Source organism: Arachis ipaensis, chromosome B5 (genome assembly GCF_059453495.1).
Source record: "Arachis ipaensis isolate K30076 ecotype BB chromosome B5, ASM5945349v1, whole genome shotgun sequence".
In the NCBI taxonomy this organism is placed as follows: Eukaryota; Viridiplantae; Streptophyta; class Magnoliopsida; order Fabales; family Fabaceae; genus Arachis; species Arachis ipaensis.
The window spans coordinates 145,990,083-146,013,309 of record NC_142440.1 but is presented as its reverse complement, the minus strand read 5'-3'; the positions used below and the strand labels follow the sequence as shown (position 1 = coordinate 146,013,309).

At 36.4% G+C, this 23,227-nt stretch overlaps 2 protein-coding genes across 2 annotated transcripts; both read left to right on the top strand.

The window, feature by feature from the left end:
- The first annotated feature begins 17,486 nt into the window (after window positions 1–17,486).
- LOC148566118 (uncharacterized) lies at window positions 17,487–20,284 on the top strand. Its single transcript, XM_088487385.1, has 5 exons — window positions 17,487–17,729; window positions 17,858–18,682; window positions 18,770–19,121; window positions 19,512–19,934; window positions 20,046–20,284. The coding sequence occupies exons 1-5, from the start codon at window positions 17,487–17,489 to the stop codon at window positions 20,282–20,284; spliced, it is 2,082 nt and encodes a 693-aa protein (XP_088343511.1).
- Window positions 20,285–20,771: 487 nt separating this feature from the next.
- On the top strand, window positions 20,772–22,011 carry LOC107644319 (uncharacterized). Its single transcript, XM_016348159.3, has one exon. It carries the CDS (start codon window positions 21,201–21,203, stop codon window positions 21,732–21,734), a length of 534 nt encoding a protein of 177 aa, XP_016203645.1. The 5' UTR covers window positions 20,772–21,200; the 3' UTR covers window positions 21,735–22,011.
- Window positions 22,012–23,227: the final 1,216 nt, after the last annotated feature.

Below are 23,227 nucleotides of genomic sequence, written 5' to 3'. Positions count from 1 at the left end.
AGATTTAAATATATATTTAAATTCAAAAACGTTTGAATTCAAAATTAAATATATATTTAAATTCAGATTCAAATATATATTAAATTAACAATTAAACATATTTTCAGTTCTAAATATATATTTAAATTAAAAATATATTTAAATTCAAACTTAAATATATAGTTAAATTCAAAAAATGTTTAATTTATATCTAAATTTAAATTATAAATATATATTTAAATATATTTAAATTTAAATTTAAATATATAATTAAAACCGAAATATATTTAAATTAAAATTATAAATATGTATTTTTATAATTTAAATTCAAGTTTAAATATTTAATTAAAATCAGAATATATCTAAAGTCAGATTTAAATATATATTTAAATTTAAAATATATTTAAATTCAAATTTAGATATATAATAAAACTGAAATATATTTAAATATCTATTTAAATTTTAATTTTTTAAATATAAATTTAAAATTATAATTATATTTATTTTCATATTTAAATAATTTAAATTAAAAATATATTTAAATCTAAAATATATTTAATATTAATCACTAATTAACATTATCATTCATTTAAACATATGATAAAAGTATAATATTTAATTATGTATTATTATTTTTTTAACTACTAATAAACGCTATTTAATTTAAATAATAACTATAAATTTTATTATTAAATTATTTTTAATTTAGAATAAAAAAACACGCAACTAATCTACTAATTATATTACTGTTATTAAAATAACTTACTTATTAATTTTTAGAGAGAAAAAAAAATTGACAAATGGACACTTTTTGATTTTATTATGGAGGTTGGAATGGGGTAGGACTAGGGGTGGCAACGGGGCGGGTAGGGGCGGGTTTTTGCTCTACCCGACTCCGCCTCGTCGTACAACAACCCGCATAGAATCCGCTTCACTTCTACCCGCGGGTAGTAAAACGTTAAACCCTAACCTGCCCCTATGAGTACCCGTCCCGCCCCTACCCGCCCCTATAATTATTAAAATCCAATAAATTAAATTAAATTTTAAAATTTATATAACCATCATCACATGCATAACATAAATTAAAGTAAAAATTTAAATATGATACAATATTATTAATTATTTACTAATTATTTTACATATATTATACATATTATATATTAAAATTATATATATAGCGGGGCGAGTAGGGGCGGGTATTACCTAAACCCGACCCCGCCCCGCCCCTCCCAAGAACCCGCCCCGCTAAAAACCCGTCCCGGTGCGGGGCGGGTAATTATCCGCCCCGAGCGGGTAGGGGGTAGGTACCCGCGAATTCGGGTGGTATTGTCATCCCTAGGTAAGACCCCGTTATGGAGATCAGGTGTGCTTTACCTACGTGTGGTGTCAGCGTAAGAAAAATCGGACGGTGCGAGTGGGAGGGGACTTATCGGACGGTCCCATTTGTTGCCTACAACACGGACAATTCGAGTTGTTCACCCCAATCATGTGTCGCATGCGCCTTGCTCCCCACAACAGTGCCCCCTAACCCAACATACCCCTTTTACTCCATCCACATCCATCCTCTGAGTCACTTTCATAGCTTCACTTTCATTCCCACCCAGCAGCCATTCTCTCTTCTTCTTCCTCCTTCAACAAGTTCTGTTTCCTCTACTTCATTCAATTTAAAAATAAATATCAGTGACATTATTATTGTTATTATTATTATTATTATTATTATTATTTTATATTTTAGAATTATAATTATTATTGTTAGAAATTTAATTATAATTGTTGTTGTTAGTTCATATATCAGTGATATTATTATTATTATTATTATTATTATTATTATTATTATTATTAATACAAATTTAATAATATATATGTTTAAATAATGGTTAAAAATATATATGTAAATATAGTTAGAGAATATTTTAATTAATGATAATATTTGAATTAGACTAATATGATAGATTAGTAAAAAATACATGTTTAAAATTTTTTGTAATAATTTTAGAAATTATAATTAATTAATTAAATTTTATAATTAAATTTAGAAATTATAATTTTATAAATTATATTAATTTTTCGTAACAATAAATAAACTAAATCGGTGCCGAATTTTTTGGAATAATGTTGATGATTTTGATTAATAATTAGGTTTTGTAAAATATAATATAATGTGTTTGTTTTTCGATAATAATTATTGAATTTGTTCATTGTTAGCTTTTTAATTGACATAAATATATTGTTGTAAGTGAGGTTTTAATATTATAGTGGAATATTAAAGCCAAACCAGACGAGCAACACCTAAAAATGAAGACAAAATAAGGAACCTCTCCATGCCATCTCCAACATAGCCATCAACAACACGAAGAGAGAACGCCTTTCCACTCTTTATAGCTAAGCACCGACATATTGATGATTTCTTCTACACCTTTGCTTTTATTCTGAAAAATCCTCATATTCCTTTCCAACCAAATGTTCCAGATGACCGCACAGAAGCACCTTAACCGCAACTTTCGATCTTCTCCTACGCGGTTCTTCTGTCCAACTTAGAAAGTGGTCCTTCAACACTCCTGGAAGAGACCATAGTCGGCCAAACACAGATATCCAAGCATTCCACACCTGCCAAGCAAACTCACAGCCAAGAAACAAGTGATGGACCTGTTCAACATCCCTGTTGGATAAAACACACCGCTTGTCATCCTGATTGATTATCCCGACCCGACTCAGCCTTTCCTTGGTATTCACCCTGCCTGTCAACACAAACCAAGTAAACAACTCCACTTTTGGTGAAACTAAATCTTTCCAAACCGTCTTAGTGAAGCTGTAGCTGGTTATATCTTCTGAGAGCATTCCTTCTTGTAACACCTGCACAAAAGAGTTAGACGAAAAAATACCCAGTCTATCATATTTCCACACCACTCTATCCTCCCTGTTATATACTAGCCTCACAGGTCTCAAAGTCTCATACAACTGACCCAGGAGATCCAACTCCCACTGAAAGAGCTCTCGCCTCCATAGGAAGTTCCAGTCCTAAAACCCACAGTCCCCAATAAACGAACCACACTGGTTTGAAATAGAGAAGAGTCGGGGGAACCGATCTCTCAAGGAACCACAATGTAGCCAGATATCCTCCCAGAAACGAGTCCGACGACCATCACCAATCTCCATGGACGGACCCGTAATCATCTTATCCCTAATATGTTGATCTTTTATCTGTAGTTGGCATATATCCTTCCAAGGGCCTCCTCTGGTAGGTAACACCTGAGTGGACAATAACTCATTCGGCTTCAGATTATTACAAGAACAAACCACCTTTTTTCACAGTGGGCACTCTTCCTTCGCAAACCGCCACCACCACTTAAACAAAAGTGCAGTGTTCTGAACCATAGCATCTCCAACTCCCAAATCACCTAACTTCTTCGGGGCCTGCACCAACTCCCATCTTACTAACGGCATACCATTCATCCCATCCTCCTTGCTCCATAGAAACCTTCTCTGTAAGGAAATCAATTTCTCCGCAACCGTCTTCGACATCTTATACAAGCTCAAGTAATACACCGGCAAGCTATTCAACACTGATTTGATAAGCATCAACTTTCCGGCCTTGTTTAGCACCTTAGCTTTCCAGAGACTTAGTTTCTCTTCCACTTTGTCGATTATAGGCTTCCAAGTCTTTACCAACTTTGGGTTAGCTCCTAAGGGAACTCCAAGGTATCTAACTGGGAGTGTACCTTCCTTACAATCCCACAAGCTGCACATACGCTGAACCCATTGCTCTTCACAGTTGATTGGAATCAGACTAGACTTATCAAAATTAATACTGAGTCCGGACATCAACTCAAACCACCGCAGCAATCGCTTGTAGTTTTTCATGGTCTCATCTTCAGGTGGGCAGAATAGAATAGTGTCATCAGCAACCTGAAGATGTGATAGCTCCACCCTGTCTCTACCAACCACTAAGGGAGAAATACGCCCATTCCTAACTACCTGGTCAACCATACTATGCAGAACATCCATAACCAGTACAAACAAGAAAGGAGATAGCGGGTCACCTTGTCTCAGGCCCCTCAGCATCTTGAACGGTTTAGAAGGTAAGCCATTAATCAAGACCGACATAGAGGCTGTGATCACACACTCCATAACTCATGCCCTCCACCTGCACCCAAACCCCAATTTCTACAACACTATATCCACAAAGCTCCACTTGACTCTGTCGTACGCTTTTTGGAAATCTAACTTGATTATGGCTGCCTCCTTATTCCTTCTCTTAAGCCAGTAGACTATTTCACACGCTATGAGAGCCCCATCATAAATTTTTCTACCATTTACAAAAGCACTCTGAGTCTCTCCTACTAATCCTGGCATTACTAATCCCATCCTCTGGACTAGCACCTTCGAGATAACCTTGTACACACATCCAACCATACTAATGGGCCACCCAAGTTATGTTGGACTCCGCCGATAACCTGGATGTCTGAAAGAACCCCATCACGGCTGCCGTGAATTCAGACCCAATCTCATCCCAACACCTCTTGATGAAATTCATATTGTATCCATCGCAGCCCGGTGCCTTAGATGACACGCAATCCTATACTGCCTCTCTAACCTCTTCCGCCGAAGGCATATCCTCTAAGGCCTCCGAGTCTTCCTCATCTATCCTTTCCACGAGCCCATCTTAGAACCCCAACACAGGAGAATCTTCTTGATGGTACAGCTCTTTATAAAACTCTTTGATAGCTATTTTTATTCTAGCTTGGTTCCTTATCAGCCTGCTATTGACGACCAGGGAATCAATCCTATTATTTCTTCTTCTTGCGGACGCTATATTGTGGAAGTATCTTGTGTTCTTGTCCATATCCTTTGCTTGCCGAGACCGAGACATCTGCTTCCAGTGAATTTCTTCCCTCACATACCACCTCTCGCAGCAAGTAACTAATGCCTTTCTTCTAGCCTCCATGGTTTCATCATACACTCCATTACCTACCAATTCATCAACCTTCCTGATCTCTTCCTCTAACCTCATAATCCTTTTGTTCATCTCACCAAAGTTGTCCTTATGCCATTTCCCCAAAGGAACCGTCAGTGCCCACAATTTATCTGTGAATTGCATCTCTCCTAGACATCTTCATTCCTCCTTAACCATTCTAAGAAAACCTTCATGGGTAAACCACAAATCAAGACTGCGGAATGGTCTAGGACCTCCCCTCCTCAGTTTATCTTCTACTAGTATAGGGCAGTGATCTGACGGTCCCTTTGGTCCGCCTCTTAACCAAATCTCAAGAAATTCTTCTAGCCATTCCACACTCACAAGAGCTCTATTAATACAACTACACGAACAGCCTCGAAACCAGGTAAACTTGCGATCAGTTAGTGGCAGGTCCACTAATTGTATCTTGTATCTAGAACTTAAACTCTTCTGCAGATATGGATAAACTACCAGTACCTTTTCGTTCCTCCACATTTACTATCTCATTATAATCTCCTATAAAATAGCAAGGAACCTGACACAACCCTGCTATGTAGCTCAACTCTTCCCACACATAACTCTTCTCTTCTCTACTATGAGCACCATATACCAAGAAAAACGCATAGTTGAAGCTATTCTTTAACATTACCCCTTCAACACCTAACCACCTTTCCCCTTTATAGCAGTTATTCTTTTTAAAAAATATTACATCCCACATCATCAAAAGACCCTCAGATGCACCATCCGAGCCTATATATTTCCATCCCCCCATCATTCCCCCAGATCCGTGCAACATCAAACTTCGTTATTACCTGTCTTTTTGTCTCAATCAACCCTACCAAGCTCAAGTTATGCATAATTTTTAAATCCTTCACCATTCTGATCTTTCCATCACCCCGTAACCCCCTGACATTCCAAGAACTTAAATTCATTTACAACTATTATGACACACCTGCTTTTATGCTTGGGTCTGCATTTTCTCATCTTCGCCTTCTGTTTTGCCACTTTTCTCTTTTGAGCAAGTTCCTCATTCTGAGCCTGAAGAATGGCCATGATGTCAGCTTCCTCATCGTACAACACAGCCCCTGATTCCATTGTCAGCTCTAATGTCAATTTGTTTTCCATCATCTATTCCGCAAATACCTGAGTTTCACTCTCCATGCCCTCTGTTCCGCAGTCATCCTGCCCAGCATGCCCATCCGCCCTACTTCCTCTACTCTGATCAGAAAGGGTTACCTGATCTGTTCCCAGTTGATCATGGTTACCGTCTGGCCCCCTGCACGTTTCAGCAACAACACTCCCTCGAGACAGCCCAGCTACGTCGTTCAATTCGTCCCCAGCTATCGCGTTATGTTCGTCCCACTCTCCCTTGTTCCCACCACCATCGATTTCTTGACCCCACCCTCGTCGTCAGCCCAGCCAGATAAGAGTGCTGCGCCACCGATAAGACCCGCCCCACCAACGGCGACATTACCGCGCCTCTATCAGTTCGATCGCGGCCTTCCTCTTTGTGGACCAAGAGGCGCCCCCGGGATTCTGGTCGCCTTCTCTCATTGGTGTCATCTCCAGTTCGGGTGTGGCCATCCCCTCCAAGGTCGCCCTTTCCATCGAACCCATAGCGCTGGTGAACATCCGGAACAGGTATGAGAGCCAGCGCTGCATCCCTATTGCAATTCAGGTCAGACCCAATGGCCACCGAGGATTGGCCCAGCCCGCTGGAGTTAGATGGCAAACCCTTGTTTTTAGGCCTGGCCCAAACCTTAGAGCCACCCTGGTTTTTTTGTTTTCTCTTTTTTGAAATCCTGGCCAGCCCGTTATGCATTGAAGCGTATATGCATGTAATCGTCCTATCCGAATCAGCATCATGCGTAGTACCGTTATCACCCCCCAAATCCGAAATTCCTTGATTCTTGGCATTAACAGCTTGATCCGTTACCACTTTGCCTGGCGTTGGATTGGCCTGCATTCAACCCAGTCACTCAAAAAATCATCTGAAATGACAAATCTGCCCTTGTCATTTTCCTCCCTCTGTTCCACCATCAACGAAATTCCTTCATCATGATCTTCCTCCGTGGACGGACCCGGTTGCCGTATAGTCCTTCCTGCGCTCGTGATTGCTGTGACGTGATCCGAGACCTCCCCAATGGTGGCATCTTCCCCAAAACAACCCCTTTGGACTGCATGTTCTACGCTTGATGCCCACCTTCTTTCACCAAAACATCATAGCCCTTGGACCCAACGAAAACTTGAACTGTCTCCTGTATCACGTCCATGACGCACATATCAATCTGCACTCGACCTATCGTGAGCGTGCTGCACATTTCTGTTTCCTTTGCACACCCCACCACTGCTCCCCATTGTCCTCCTATCATATTGAAAGTGTCCACAAACCATGCGCACAGCGGTACCCCAATACATTTGAGCCACACCCTCCGGGATTCACAGCGCTCCGACTCCTTACACTTCCATACCCGATGAAAAACTTGAAGCAGGCAATTCAACTTAAAAGTGTACGTCTCATCCGCATGGCGAATACTATCAAACGTTAATAGAGCTTTACAAGCTCCCATTTTCCGAATTTGAATTACAGAAGGCAAGTTCTTCATCACCATTTCCCTCAACGAGGTAAAATCAATAGGCTTCGTCGCAACCCCTACAAGACTTCTCTTCACCCATTCCAAATTTTCTACCACCACTGCAACTTCCACCTTCTTTATCCCGTCATACCCCATCATGTTCTTCACGTTTTCCTTCGTTTGTAACTCCTGCGCATTCGATAGCGATCTATCCGTCCCACCTCCTCTTAGTGGCTCCTGAGATGAAAGGTTTTGCTTATCATCTTCTCCGTCCCCTTCTTCTACTTTCGTAGTTCCGGATGTCTGTTTGTACTTTGCTTCCCTCACAAAGACGACCTTATCTCTCAGTCTCATTTGGTTCATCTCCGCTATCGCTTTTAAAGCTCCCCCTTTCGTCGTGTACCGTATAAAGGCAAACATGTAGACATTACCATATTTGTGTTTCCGAGACAGATAGATATCATTGATACGGCCAGTCCAGTTGAATAACTGAAACAACTCTCTCTTTGAAATGTCTTCTGGAAGATGATCTACAAAAATGGAGAAAGACTCGTGTTCCAACCTTCGATACTCTTCTCTATTCCAAATCCTAGGATCCTTTCCATTGTCAGTAAGTCTATCCCTCCCCGTGTTTTCCACCTGCTCTCTCACTCTCTCTCTCATCACTCTCTTATTTTGAGTAAAATTGTTTGTTTTAATTAGATTTAGTAAAATTATCTATGATAGTTGTGTAATTTCAATTAATATTTGTTGTTGAGTTAATGGTGAAAAATGTTTAATAATGATAGTTAATTAATTGGTAGGTTAACATGGTAATTACTAAATTTGGTAATTAACAAAAAATTTAGCATGTGTTTAATAAATTAGTTGCTCTGGTTAGAAAATTATTATATTTTAGTAGTAAATTAGTAATTGTTAATGATTTGATTGACTAGTAATTTATGTTTTTGTAGAGTTCACGAATGTTGACGTGTGATAACTCTATCCTTCCAGATTTGTATGATGATAGGGTGGAAGAGCATTTACGATTTACTGGTTTTTATCATGCGTCCCAGATTGAAATAGTCCAATGTAAATATTTGAGTTTAGTAAAAAAAAAAAATGTCGAACTTTAAAATCACAAAATGAGAGTGGGAGGAGTGATCCGTAGAGAAAGAGAGCGTAACAATACACCATATTTATAAATCGGCAGGAATTCAACGACGCGTATCGACCATGTAAGCAATATGCACTTTGCGTATTGTCAGAGCAATACGCCCTTTGCGTATTGTGCATTTTTAAAGTTGCGCTTCTAAATCTCATCTTCTAATAATCACATAAATTTCACATTCTTCTTCGATAATAAAATAAAAAATCCACATTTTTAAAGTTGTTAATATATTGAATATAGTATGTTGAAAAATGTTATAAAATTTTAAGGTTGGTTTGGCTCATGCTTTTGCTTAAAATTTAAATTCTTACTAGAAAAGAAATAAAAACAAGAAAAATAATATTTATATACTTTATTTGACTGTATTAATTATGAGAAAATTTTAAAATTCAATTTTTATTTTTTATTTAATAATTTACTAATATTTTTTATTTTTACTAAAAAAATCATCTTTCATCTCTTCAATTCTTGTTTATCCATTACATTGTCTTTTATTGTGGACAAAATCAATTAACTATGATGTTAATATTATCACCTAACAAGAATATATAATTTTAAAAAAATCATATCATATAAATATAGTAAACAATCACTAGTTAACTATCTGTATTAAAAAAATTTAACTTTAACTCCATTCCTTCTCCCTTCTTAGTTCTCATCCTCCTATCATTTATCAAATTAAAATATTTATTAACTTAAATAATTTTTTTGTTGCTGTAAAATATTTTTTTAGATTTATTTCTTATAAAAATTTTAAGTCTATATTTAAATTTATAATTAATTTATTCTATTATATGTTAATGCAGAAGATTAAATATTTATGTAACATGTCTTATTATATTTGCAATTCAACTTATTTAAAAGTTTATTTACTTATCTATTCTGATAGAAAATGGATAGAATATGTGTATCATTATTCATTATGAATATTTGTGTATAGTTTTTTTTTTATATAAAATTACTAATTTAGAATTATGTTACAGTTACTTTTATATAAAATTAATAATTGTAAATTATTAAATAATAATTTACTTAAATATATTAAATTATTTAATAATTTTGAATTAATAATTTTACATGAAAATAACTCTACTTAACTCGTTAATTCATTATGGTCACTCTTAAGCGCTGGAATCTTGTGACTTTCTAAGAAGAAAAGAAAAGAAAAAATAGGACGTCACTCGTGATGTTATGGTTGGTACTTGGTAGGCAAAATTGATGCGTCAGGGTGTCACTCTCCACAGATTTAAATGCATTTTTCCATGTATCGTGAATCAATCATCTACGATTATAAGGAAGGGGGCCTGAATTGAATGAAATTTCCACCTTTTAAATTTGCCTGACCTGAACAATGATTCTATTTCACTGGATAAGATTGCAATCTTATTCAGTTTTACATTTCTTGAGCTAAGCCAGCATAAACTTGCGGTTAATCTATACCATATAAGTATTATAATTAATAAATAAATATAGATGAAATTATACTTGTGTAAATAATTTTCTCTTTGTTGCATAGATAGTTATATTTTTTAGTAAAAATATTTGGTTAAATTCTATAAATACAATAAACATATTTTGTTAAATTTATTTAAATATTTATAGTATTTGTTTTAAATGTACATTTTTTTCTAGGTTATTGATATTAGTAACCTTTTTTTAATAAACCAAAGTCTTAAACTAAATTTGATAAAGCACAAGTATCTCATTTTTTATTTAGTAAAGCAAAAAGATATTTATGTTTGCTGAATTGCAGCTTCGTTGGTTTAGAACAAGATTCTCTTTATTTTGTTAGGATAAAAAGTTAAAAACTTCTTGGTCCAATGAGCCAATAATTTCCCTAATGGTTCTTTATTTGGGACAGAATTTTCGTAATGGTTTTTTCATTTTATGTTTAACTTTTACTTCAGTGGCAATTCCCCCTAATGTCACTTTTTTTCTTTTGTTTCTCATCGGCTTTATGTAATCTTTTTTCAATAATGCGAGTCCTATATTTTGGTATTGCAATAATGATAGTAAACTGCCAACGAGTTATAACTTAAACGGTATAGTTTCTCTAATTTTACTTAGAGGTTTCGGATTCGAATCTCATTCTTAATTTTAGGGAAAAAAAATAACGACATTAAACCCTTTTTTCCTGGGTTAGAAATCACCCCTTTTTTTGGTTCGTTCGTGGAAAGCACCTTTAGTTTTAGTCTAGAACCCATGGAAGGTACTAAACTACTAGTAGAGATACTGATTACATCCATTTCTTAGAGATACTGATTACATCCATTTCTATTGGATCATCAAGGAGAAGCACAAGGAATATTTGAGGCTCAACAAAAATAAAATGTCCACTGAGCTATGTCTGGAGCCCAACGGATAAAACCTTTATTGAGACCCAAAATAAGAGAGAAACTTGATTGGGCTGATTGGATTCTAAAAATGAAGAAAGTAGTTTACCGAAAAAAGAATGAAGTAAGTAAAGGAAGCTATCCATTGAAGCTGCTCCTAAAAAATAAATTCAAAGAAACAAACAAAAAATTGAAGCTGTTGATTTAGAGGCAATCCAGATATACAAAAAGGGATTGTGCTCCTTTAAATCGAAGAAATCGGAAAAATAAAAAGGTAAAGACTTTTGTCACCTTTAAATCAAATTTACATGACAAAAATTATAAATTAAATCTAATAGTGATTAAACTTTTATTTTTATTTTAGAATATTTTTTCTCACAAGAAGAGATGCCACGCATGAAAAGACAGAGAGCAAATTACCTGTCTATATTATTTTCAACGAACTGCTCTCTTAGTGAAAGTGTGAAGGGTTTGAACTATTAGGTAGAATTTTCTCGTTAGTATTAATCTGCAAAGGCCCTAATGCCCATTGGCGTGAGCTGTTAGTTATCGATCTTGACCAGTCCGTTATATCTCGTATCCATAGTTGTCAGAACCGAATCGGTGATCAAATTGATTAAGCTATGAGTGTTTATAGATCGAATTTAATCTATATATCGACGGTATTTATTTGAATCTGATTAGAAATTACGGATATGGATGCCATCTGCAAGGCTATCAAATCAGATTGCGGATTTTATATAGATATCTACGAATTCACAAAAATAAATAAATAAATATTATTTTTATGTTTTATTTCAACTAATAATTATCATATGTTGTATTATTTTAATTTTATTATTTAAAAAAAGTGTGTTTAATATTATTTTACGAGTAAACATATTTAAAAGAGTAAAAAAACTAATTTTATTAATATTTTTAATAAAAATAAGCTTTTAAAAATATTTTTGTATTTTGCGGATATATTCGATATCCGATCCGATCCACAAATGTGCGGATCGAATCAAAGCTTTGAAACTACGGATATTGGATCCGATTCGATGATTTGAGTGTAGAACTGTAGATTGGATCGAAATTTTGGTCATATCCGATCCGATCCGCGTTCACCCTAGGTCAAGCTACTGGGTCACTGGGTTATTGGTTCAATCGGTGGGTCACTAGTTAAACCGATTGACCTGGTTCTATATAAATAAAAATATAAAATAATTAAAAACTTAAAATTAAAATTTAAATACATATTTTCACTGATATTTTAAAAATAATCAAACTATTCTAAAACAATATGAAACAATAACAATAAATATTTATTATTTTTACTCTATTATAAGTATTTTTATTTTATTTTTATATTAAAATAACTATTATTTTAAAATTTTAATAATTTATTAATTAATTTATACCTATTATATTATTATATATTATAAGTATTTATTAAAAAAGTAATATTAATAGAAGTCATATAATTATAAAAAAAATAAATTTAAAATTATTATTAAATAAAAATATAATTAATTTAAAAATAAGTGAATTTATAATTAAAATAATAATAAAATATATACTTAGAATATCGTGTATTAATTAAAATATCATGTGAAAATAAAATATATACCGTAAAAAGCATTTAAAATAACTAAAACAAAATTAGTCTAGTAATTATTAGATTGATCCTTATACTAGAAGACCCAGATTCAACTTTCCCCCATTACGAAAATTTCTCAAATCCAGCAGCCTGCATGCATATGCTATGAATCGGTTATTACATAGGAACATATTTTATTGTAATTTTTAGTTTTAAGATGGCATTGTTTTATCTAGAATTTTGAATATTCTTATTTAAATATATTATATTTCTCATTTTTATTTTGAAAAATAAATCAGACAATGTTAAAAAAGTATTTCAGTATTCGGACATAAATGGAAAAGTTGGATAAAGAAATGTGTTAGTACGGCCATTATGTCAGTTCTAGTGAATGGGTCACTATCTAAGTTGTTCAATATGGAGAGAGGACTAAGACAAGAAGATTTTTTGTCTCCTCTTCTGTTTGTTCTTATGGTCGATGTGTTGCATAGGATGTTGGGGGAAGCCGTAAGGAACGGGCGTATTGCTCCATTACTGGCTGAGACAGATCAGATTAAACTGTCACATCTCCAATTCGCGGATGATACTATCTTGTTTTGTCCTCTGAAAACAGAGACAATTGTGAATTATAAGAGGTTGTTACATTGTTTTAAACTGATGTCGGGTCTGAGCATCAACTTTGATAAGTCAAATATGATCTCAGTTAATTGTGAGCCGGAGTGGGTGGAGCATGTGTGTGGCCTACTGGAGTACAAGCAAGCCGTATTACCTGTTAGATACCTCGAGATTTCTCTAGGAACGAATCAGCGATTGGTGAAGACTTGAAAATCGATCATAGATAAGGTGGAAGAGAAGCTCAGCTTATGGAAAGCAAAGGCTCTAAACAAAGCAGGTAAGCTTGTTCTCATTAAATCGGTGTTGAATAGCCTGCCGATCTATTACCTTAGCTTGTACAAGATGTCGAAGGCGGTGACTGACAAGTTGATTGCATTACAAAAGAGATTCATATAGTGTAAGGAGGATGGTAGCTATGGTATACCTCTAGTGAAGTGGGAAGTGGTATAGGCACCAAAAAAGGCGTGGGGAGGGGGGTTGGGGTCGGAGATGCAGTGCTCAGGAACACAGCGCTTCTGTTTAAGTGGTGGTGGAGGTTTTTAAAGGAGGACTGTCCGTTATGGAAGAAGATTGTTTGTTCGTGTAACAATTTGAACCCTAAGGTAATGCTATCAAATCAGGCTTTACTGGTAAAGGGTGGCCTATGAAAAGACATTTGTTAGTTGAATATAAAAGAACAGCAGGTAAAAGATAAAATTATTAGTGGGCTGACAATGGAAGTAGGGAATGGAAGAAGGACTCTGTTTTGAGAAGGTAACTGGGTTCAAGGTTGTCTTCTGAAAGCGAATTTTCCAAGGCTCTTCTCTATTTCAAACTAACAAAGATCTGTGATAGGGGACTGTGGGTTTTGGGATGGGTTAAAGTGGATTTTGAATTTTCATTGGAGGAGAGAGTTGTTTCAATGGGAGTAGGAACTTGTTCACCAACTTCATGATAGGTTAAGACCGGTGAGGCTATCAACTGGTAGAGAAGATAATCTTGTTTAGAAATTTGATAATAAATGTGTTTTTTCTACTAACTCTTTCTTGCAGGTGTTGCAATCGGAGACTCTTTCGGAGGAGATTACGAGTTATAGTTTCACAAATTTGATTTGGAAAAGGTTGGTACCCTCAAGAATTGAGCTATTTGGTTGGTTTGTTCTAGTCGGTAGAGTGAATACTAAAGAAAGGTTGAGTAGATTAGGCGTTATTCATCAGAATGATAGTATCTGTGTCCTGTGTAAAAAAGGAGATAGAATTTGTCCATCATTTATTTCTGTTCTGTGAGTTTACGTGGCAGGTGTGGTGCGTCTGGTTGAGATGGAATATCTGGTTGGAACACAATGACAGAATTTTCAACAACAAAAAGGTAAATATTGAGGTCATACAAAACAGGATATTTTTGAACTACAAAGAGTGAACTGGTGTTGATCGTGTTAGTTATCAATGGCAATGTCGGAGGAGATGACAGAAAATTGATAACCTTTATGTTTAGATTTATTTTTCTGTATTTGTCTGTTTTATGCTCCACTTTCATATGTTGAACTTCCTTTGCTTCAAAAAAAAATTTAAATATTCAATTATAATTTTTTAGGTAAAAAAAATGTGCAAATCCAATGGTTAAGAAATTTTGGAGTATTGAGTATTTAGTTATAAATTTTTAGATAAGAAGAGGTTAGAAATTAATTTGAATTAGTTAAATAATTAATTTATTTATTTACTTAAATAAATAAAATAAATTTAAATATTATTTTATATATATAATAATTTATTAATTAATAATAAAATATTAAATAAAATTTTAATTTGTGATAAATTAATTTTTAATCTATTAAACTGAAAGATCTTGTAAAAAAACGGTTAAAGATGCGAAAATATATGTACAGATATATGTACAGATATGGAATATAGTAAGTTAGTAACTCAACCAAATATGTATATTTCATCTTTTCCAAAATCACCGGTGGATATGAAATCTTGGATGTGGGGTTTGGGTACTTCCTCGTTAAATTTGATCGCATGGACGATCGAGAGAAGGTTTTACTAGGGGGGCCATGGATGATCTTCGGTCACTATATTGCTGTCAAGCCATGGACACCGGATTTTAAACCTTGTGAGGACACTTTCGGTGAGACTATGGTTTGGATTCGAATCGCTGGTTTGAGCATTTGGTACTATCAAGATAAAGCCATGATGAGAATTGCTTCTGCTGTAGGGAGACCAGTCAGGGTGGATCTGGCTACTAAGTAAGGAGCGGGAAAAATTTGCTCGAGCTTGCGTGCAAATTAATCTTGGTTTGCCGGTAGTCCGGAGTGTGATTGTCGATGAGTTTGAATATAAGGTGGAGTATGAATGCTTACACCTTATTTGTGACAAGTGCAATTGTTTCGGGCATCCAGCAACTGACTGCAGAATGACCCCGATAGAGTCGAAAAAGGTGGATCGAAAGGAAACATCAGTGACCGAGACGACGGCCCAGGTGGTGCAGCCACAAGAAGCCTCAAAGGAAAAATTTTTTGAATTTGGATGCAATCCCAAAGATTCAGTGATAGTTGCAGAAATTGGGGAGAAATTGGGTGATACGTTGCATGGGAAGGAAGTGGGGTCCCAGCATTTGGGAAATGAGGCTGGCTGGACCAAAGTCAGCGATAAAAGGAGAGAAAAATTGAGTCAATCAAACAAAGCCCAACAAACCTCTAAAGACAAAGTGTCGGTGCACTCAAATCAGAAATTGGACCAGAACCGTGACTTTGGGCTACGTATGGGAGGAGCCGAATCAGGGGTGAAGACCGGGTCGGTTGGCGGATCTCTAGCACGCATGGCATCTTCCAAATAGCAAGGGGTGAAGGGCAAAGCTGTCTCCATTGCGGTGCCGACTTTCACTACCATTTTAAAAAACGGACACAAGAGGTTGCGCCCTTCTTCTTTGCAAAATTCGTCGTCAACTCCGAACTGCCTTGGCGACACCAACAAGCAGCAAATCAGCGAATTAGAAGGGTTGTCAGTGGAGGGACACAGGCAAACCGGGCAACAACCGGGTAAGGACAAGCAAGTCTCAGGGGGATATGATGGTCGATCTTCATCATCTCGTTAGGGACTTCGGTTGAGGTTGGTAATTTTTACAGTACAATTATTTTATGGATTATTTAGATTTAAGCTTTCTATTTTGGAATATTAGAGGGGCCTCTAATAAACTGGCTCGAGTTCATAGTAAAGAGTTAGTGAATAAATTTTACCCTACTTTTTTCATTCTGTTTGAAACCCATATTTCTTTCGAGAGGATGAAATCTTTTTGGAATAATCTAGGTTACCAGGGTGTTGGTATTGTTGAGGCTAATGGTCATAGTGGGGGTATCTGGGTTCTTTGTTTTAATTCAAATATTTCTGTGAGAATATTGGATGTAGTTGATCAATGTATCAGTTTTGAAATCACTATGGGCAATACTTCTAGTTACTGCAGTGCAGTGTATGCTAATCTGCATATACATCAGCGTAAAGAACTGTGGGGTGACTTGACAAGGATTGCTAATATGATCCACGGACCTGGGATTATGTTAGGGGACTTTAATGATGTGCTGTTGCAGAGTGAAGTTAAAGGGGGGCAGTTTAGACTTGCCAGAGCAGAACAATTTGCGAAAACATTGGAGGATTGTGGGCTGTTTGATATGGGGCTATTGGGAGAAAATTCACTTGGTACAGGAAGGTGAAAGGTGGGGTGCAGGTGGTTAAGAAGCTTGATAGAGCAGTCATCAACCAGGACTGGCGACTGATGTTTTCGGAGGCTTATACTGAGGTGCTGGTGCGTCTTCACTCTGATCATTGCCCGTTGTTCACTAGGTGCAAGATGGCAGAGAGGGCTACAAAGGACCATCGTCTGTTCAGATTCCAGGCTGCATGGATGACTCATCCTCTTTTTAGGAATGTTGTTCATACAGCTTGGAATAAAGGAGCTCCGGATGTGTTCAAATGTTTGTTGGAGGTTCAAAAAGATACAACTAGCTTCAATAAAAAAAGTTTTTGGCAATATTTTTGTTAAGAAAAGGGAGCTGGAGAGGCTTTTGAATGACGTTCAGATTACTTTGGAGAGTCAGGAGGATCAACAGCTTAGGATCAAAGAGCAAGTTTTGCATCAGGAACTGAATGTTGTCCTTCTTCAAGAAGAGCTGTTATGGTATCAAAAATCTAGAGAATAATGGGTGAGATGTGGAGACAGAAATACAAAATTTTTTCATCTGTAGACGGTTATCAGGTGAAAGAGGAACAAAATTCATGGTTTGTTTTTGGAGGATGGGTCTTGGGCCACGGAGACTTCGACTCTAGAAATGGCGGCAAATTCTTTCTTTCAAAAACTCTTTTCTACAAGGGAGGATATCGACCTGGACGCCATGGGGCATTTTCCTTGCCCGTCTCTTAGTACTGAGGCTTATCAAAAGCTAGTGGAACCAGTGACGTCTGAAGAGGTTAAAAGAGCTGTGATGACCATGAGTTCGAAGCAATTTTCTACAAAGAGTTATGGGACTCTCTTAGAAATGATGTGTGTGGACTGGTCAAGCGAGCCTTTGAGGGTGAGCCAATGAATGCGGCTATTTTCGATACTCTCATTGTTCTAATTCCTAAAGTGGAAGTTCCCTCTTCCTTACGGGAGTTTCGACCTATTAGCTTATGTAATGTAATTTATAAAATTGTCACAAAGGTTCTACTTAACAGGTTCAAACCTTTCCTGTCGGAGATCATTGGTCCTTTGCAAGGAGGGTTCATTCCAGGAAGAGGAACCACAGAGAATATTATCATTGCTCAGGAGATTATGCACTTCATGAGGAACACTAAGTCTCGAAAAGGGACCATGGCGTTCAAGATTGATTTAGAAAAAGCGTATGACAGGGTAGACTGGCATTTTTTGGAAGCTACTTTGGTCCGATTTGGGTTTTCAAAGGCTACCATTAATCTTATATTGAATTGTGTGACTTCCTCTTCGTTGGCAGTTTTATGGAATGGGAACAGGCTCCAAAATTTCAATCCAAAGAGAAGGTTGAGGCAAGGAGATCCCATGTCTCCTTATCTATTTATACTCTGTATGGAAATGCTTGCCTGCTTTATCTCTCATAGAGTTTTTCAAGGTTTGTGGAACCCGGTAGTGGTTTCTAGGAACGGACCACGACTCTCTCATTTGATGTTTGCAGATGATCTTTTGCTTTTCTGTAAGGCATCGAAAGCTCAAGTAATAGAGGTTATGCATTGCCTGGACTTGTTTTTCAGAGCGTCAGGTTTAAAGGTAAATCTTCATAATTCAAAGGCCCAGTGTTCCAAGAGGGTGTCGGAGAGGAGAAAAGAGGTTCTCTCAGGAGTCTCTAACATCCGGTTCTGCAATGATTTGGGTAAATACCTGGGAATTAACATCGGTCATGCCAGAGCTTCCAGGAAGACGGCTCAGGAGGTTATTGAAAAAATTTCGAGGAAGCTCTCCAATTGGAAAGGATGCCTGCTGAATAAGGCAGGGAGGCTTTGTCTTGTTAAATCGGTTATGGCCTGTATCCCGGTTTATGAAATGCAAATTTCTCTTCTCCCGAAGTATGCATGTAATAAAATTGATTCCTTGATGAGACAGTTCTTGTGGAAAGGCCAAGCGACTGACAAAGGGCTACCTCTGGTCAGGTGGGAGGTCGCCATAACTCCTAAAATGGCAGGAGGATTGGGTATTAGGGATACTACCTGTGCTAACATGGCGCTTCTGGGAAAGTTGGTATGGGATTGTCTAAATAATAGTGAGAAGTTGTGGGTGCAGGTTCTGAAGCATAAATATCCCAGGAATCAATCTGGTATGAACAAAAACAGTAGAAATTCTTCATCGGCTACCTGGAAGAACATTGTTAGTGCCTATGAGCATCTCAAGGAAGGGTTTCATTGGAATATTGGGGATGTCCACAAATCAGTTTGGTATGATGAGTGGACTCCTTTTGGTAAGCTTTGCAACCTTGTCCCTTATGTACATATTTCTGAATCAGATTTCATAGTGGCTGACTTGTGGAAAGGGGTGTCTTGGGAGGTTGATAGTCTTACCACACCTATTCCGCATGAGATTAAGCAGTTTATTTGTGGTCTGAGATATCCTAGTTCAACTGAGTTGGAGCCACAGTGGGAATGGTGGCCTGCAGCAACAAAAAAGTATAGTGCAAGGGAGGGTTATAGATGGTTATTAGAGAAAACATTAAATTGAAATGCCAATAGTAATTGGAACTGGTTGTGGAATACAAACATTCCGGAGAAGTTCAAATTTACTATGTGACTTGGCTCACATGATGCTCTACCAACTGAGACCTTTCGATTCAAGCGGCATTTAACTTCTTCAGATATGTGTAAGAGATGTAACAAGGCGCAGGAGACTATGGAGCATTGCCTTAGAGACTGTGAACGATCAAAGGCAATCTGGCATATGTTGGATCCTAGTATCCTGGACTCGACAGCTGGTACTGCTCTTGAAGAGTGGTTTCGGAAGGGTTTGGCTAACAATGAGGCGTCTTTTGGTGCAGGGCTTTGGTGGGTATGGAGACATAGGTGCAATGACATATTCAATACTGACAATCCTTGGACAGACCACAAGGTTGTTGCCTTGGCCAGAATTACCGCCAAGGACTTACAGGTTTACAGGAATCGAAACAATGCCTTTCAGTCTCTCCGAAATCGCCTGTGTTGGAAACCACCATTAGGCAACAGTTTTAAAGTTAATTGTGATGCAAGCTTGTATCAAGATTCAAATTTAGCGGAATTTGAGTGTATTATTAGAGATTCTAAGGGAGATTGGATCTCGGGCTGCTCTGGAAGCATTCCCCCTTGGTCTATCATTAGATGTGAATTATTTGCTACTTGGAGGGTGCTGATTTTAGCTTGGGATTACGGTTTGAGGAATATTATATATGAAACGGATTGCCTTGACATTCTGCCCATCATGCATGAGCTTACAAGCGGGTATTCATCTGAAGTAACAGATTTGGTTCACAAGATTCAGGAGTTTTTATCTCGTTCTTGGTTTGTTCACGTTGAATGGGTGTCCCAAGAAGCAAATAGAGCTACAGATTGGTTGGCTAGATATGGTACCAAGAATAACTCTAATCATGTTATTTAGTCTGAGCTTTGTACTAATCTTCAACAAATCATTCGCTCGGACATAGGATAGTATTTGTTTTGTTTCTTTCCATGTTTAGACACGAAAAAAAAAAAAAGCATCTTTTCCAAGTCAATTTCAATGTCTTAAACAGGAATTTAGTAATAAGTCGATAACCGGTGTAGTGTGTGATTGTAATATTTATATTCAAAAGTTTCAAACATATTGATACCAACAAATATTTAAAATGAAATAATATTTGGTACACTAGCTGTGCATTAAGAGAAAAAAATCTTCTATCTCGGTGAGACAGATGTCTGAGTATCGCTTGTTCAATGTACCCCTATCCCCCTTACAAGTGACACAAAATCCAAAGTCCACTGACCAATTAACATCATGAAATGACATTTATACCCCAATATCCGTCCCTATTCATTTCATGACTCATGACTCATGACTCGTGACTCATAACTAACCAAGCTAAGCTTAGATTCAAAAAGTCTAACGCTTCAGCCTTATCCATTTCCATTTCTCTATTTCTGCTTTCTCTTTTGAGTTCTGAGTTTTGGATATTCAGCTCAATCCCCGAAATACCCTCCCTTACCCTTTTATCCTCAACACACAGAAAACCGCCGCGTCACCACCTCCATTGATAACGACAACAAGCTTTCGGTCACATGCCCCAACACGTGTCCTCTACGTGGCACTTCAAGCATTTAACCACTTGTATGTACGTGTCACACCGCTCCAAATTCCAAAATTGCTCTAACCGACTTCCAGATTTACTTACCAGATTTTTTTCTTTCCATGTTCACCTTTTCTCTATATAAACGCCATGCACACCGACGCTTCAAATCATATCCAAAACCACAGTTTTCAACAATAGCAAAAAGAAAAAGAAGCATTTACATTCTCGTTTCGTTCTCAATCTGTAACAATGTCGCAGGAATATCGTGATCAAGCTCGCGGAAGAACCGACGAGTATGGCAACACTATAAGGCAAACTGATGAGTACGGAAACCCAGTTCAACAAGGTGGAGGCACCACCGGTTATGGCACCACAACTGAATCCGGCAAGATGTACGGAAGTGGTGGTGGCGCTCATGGCCATGGAACGGGCCTTGGAGGGGACACTACTGGCATGGCCACGGGTGGTTACGGAACCACAGGCATGGGCACCGGTATGGGTACCGGCGGTGGTTATGGAACCACCGGTACCGGTGAATATGGAAGCACTGGCACGGGTGCTGCCGGTGGATATGGCACCACCGGTGGATCTTATGGAACCACTGGTGGAGGCGAGTATGCAAGCAGTGGAGGAATGGGTGGAACGACAGGGATGGGGTACGGAAGCACCGGGACCGGGCAAGGAGGGCATCATGGTCAACATGATCAGTCTCATGGTGGTGAGAAGAAAGGGATAATGGATAAGATCAAGGAGAAGCTCCCTGGTGGACACCATGACAGTTAGATCTATATATATACATGCATACACATACGTGTATATCATGCATGCATATGTTAGCATGTTACTTTTTCAAGTTATGTAATAATAATTTGATGCATGTGTAAGCTACGAGTGATGGATGTTATGTAAATAGTGTGTGGTTGTTATACATGCATTCAGTGGGATATATGAGTGTAGGCCCTCAGTTTGTAGTAGGTGCTCTACTTCATTATGCTTATGCTTTTTTATATGTATGAATGAATGTGATATGCAGTTAATAATAATAATTATTATAGTTTAATTCCTGTTCTTTTTGTCTCTTAATCGACTTCTACTTGGGCTGATTAAGTCTTAATTCACAAAGTAATTAATCAATCAGGTTGCAATACGATTTATTCGAGAAACTAACGGTATTGTTACACCGTGAATTTGGGCTTAATTATTAGTAAGATTGAACTTTCGTACCTTACGCGGGCAAGTATCTTCTGCTGAGTGAGCACTCTGTTATACTTTGTTTGGATGGAAGATGGAAAATGTTACATTTTGTTTGGATGGAAGATGAAAAATGAGAGGATGGAAGATGGAAAAATAGAATGGATAGAAGATGAAAAATGAGAGGATGGAAGATGGAAAAATAGAAGGATTGTTTGGATGGAAGATGGAAAATGAGAGGATGGAAGATGGAAAAATAGAAGGAAAGAAAATAGAAAGAAAAAAAATAGAAAGAAAGAAAATGAAAAAAAAGTTAATTTTTTGTATATTGTTTGGATGAAAAGAAAATGGATGAAAAGAATATAGGAGAAAATTTTTTTTTCTTTGGATGAAAGAAAAAGTAAAAAGAGAGAAAATTATAAAAAATGAAATTACATTAATATTATATATGAAAATATGAATTATAATATATTGACGTATTTAAATTATTTCTAAAATAAAAAAAAAAGTGATTTCAATTACATTTAAGAATTTTAAAGTGTTATCTTTATGAATAATAATATTTTTTTAAAATTATTTTTAAAATAAAAAAAAGTGATTCCAATTATATTTAAAAATTTTAAAGTGTTATTTTTATGAACAATAATATTTTTTTAAATTTATTTTTTTCTGTTGTTTTTTAATGTCGTAAATAAAAATATATATCATTTTTTTTAAATATATATAAATAAATAATTTCTTAAAAGAATCATAAAAATTATTCATACTCTACATCATTAATTTCCTTAATTATATTTAAGAAAAAATTTTACTAAATTGTATTCATAAAATAAAATATTATCAAAAGTGACTAACATTTCTTTTTTACTACGTATAATAAAAAATCATATACAATTTTTATAAACATATAACAAAAATTATATACAATTTTTATAAACATATAACAAAACGCAAAAAATGAAACAACGACCAGGTCTCTAAAATAGTACCATTTTATCACCACACAATACTTTTTAAAAGGGTAATTCTTCATGGTCCGGGTAATCAGCATAGGTCTACGTCCAAAAAATCAATTGTACATAACT

Bases quoted from the DNA above. Each gene is read 5' to 3' on its own strand.
- LOC148566118 (XM_088487385.1), top strand. From the start codon at position 17,487: ATGGCGGCAAATTCTTTCTTTCAAAAACTCTTTTCTACAAGGGAGGAT. The intron at 18,683-18,769 runs GTTATGGCCTGT...TTGATGAGACAG, and splicing joins GGCTTTGTCTTGTTAAATCG to TTCTTGTGGAAAGGCCAAGC. The intron at 19,935-20,045 runs GTATTATTAGAG...TGCTGATTTTAG, and splicing joins AAATTTAGCGGAATTTGAGT to CTTGGGATTACGGTTTGAGG.
- LOC107644319 (XM_016348159.3), top strand. From the start codon at position 21,201: ATGTCGCAGGAATATCGTGATCAAGCTCGCGGAAGAACCGACGAGTAT.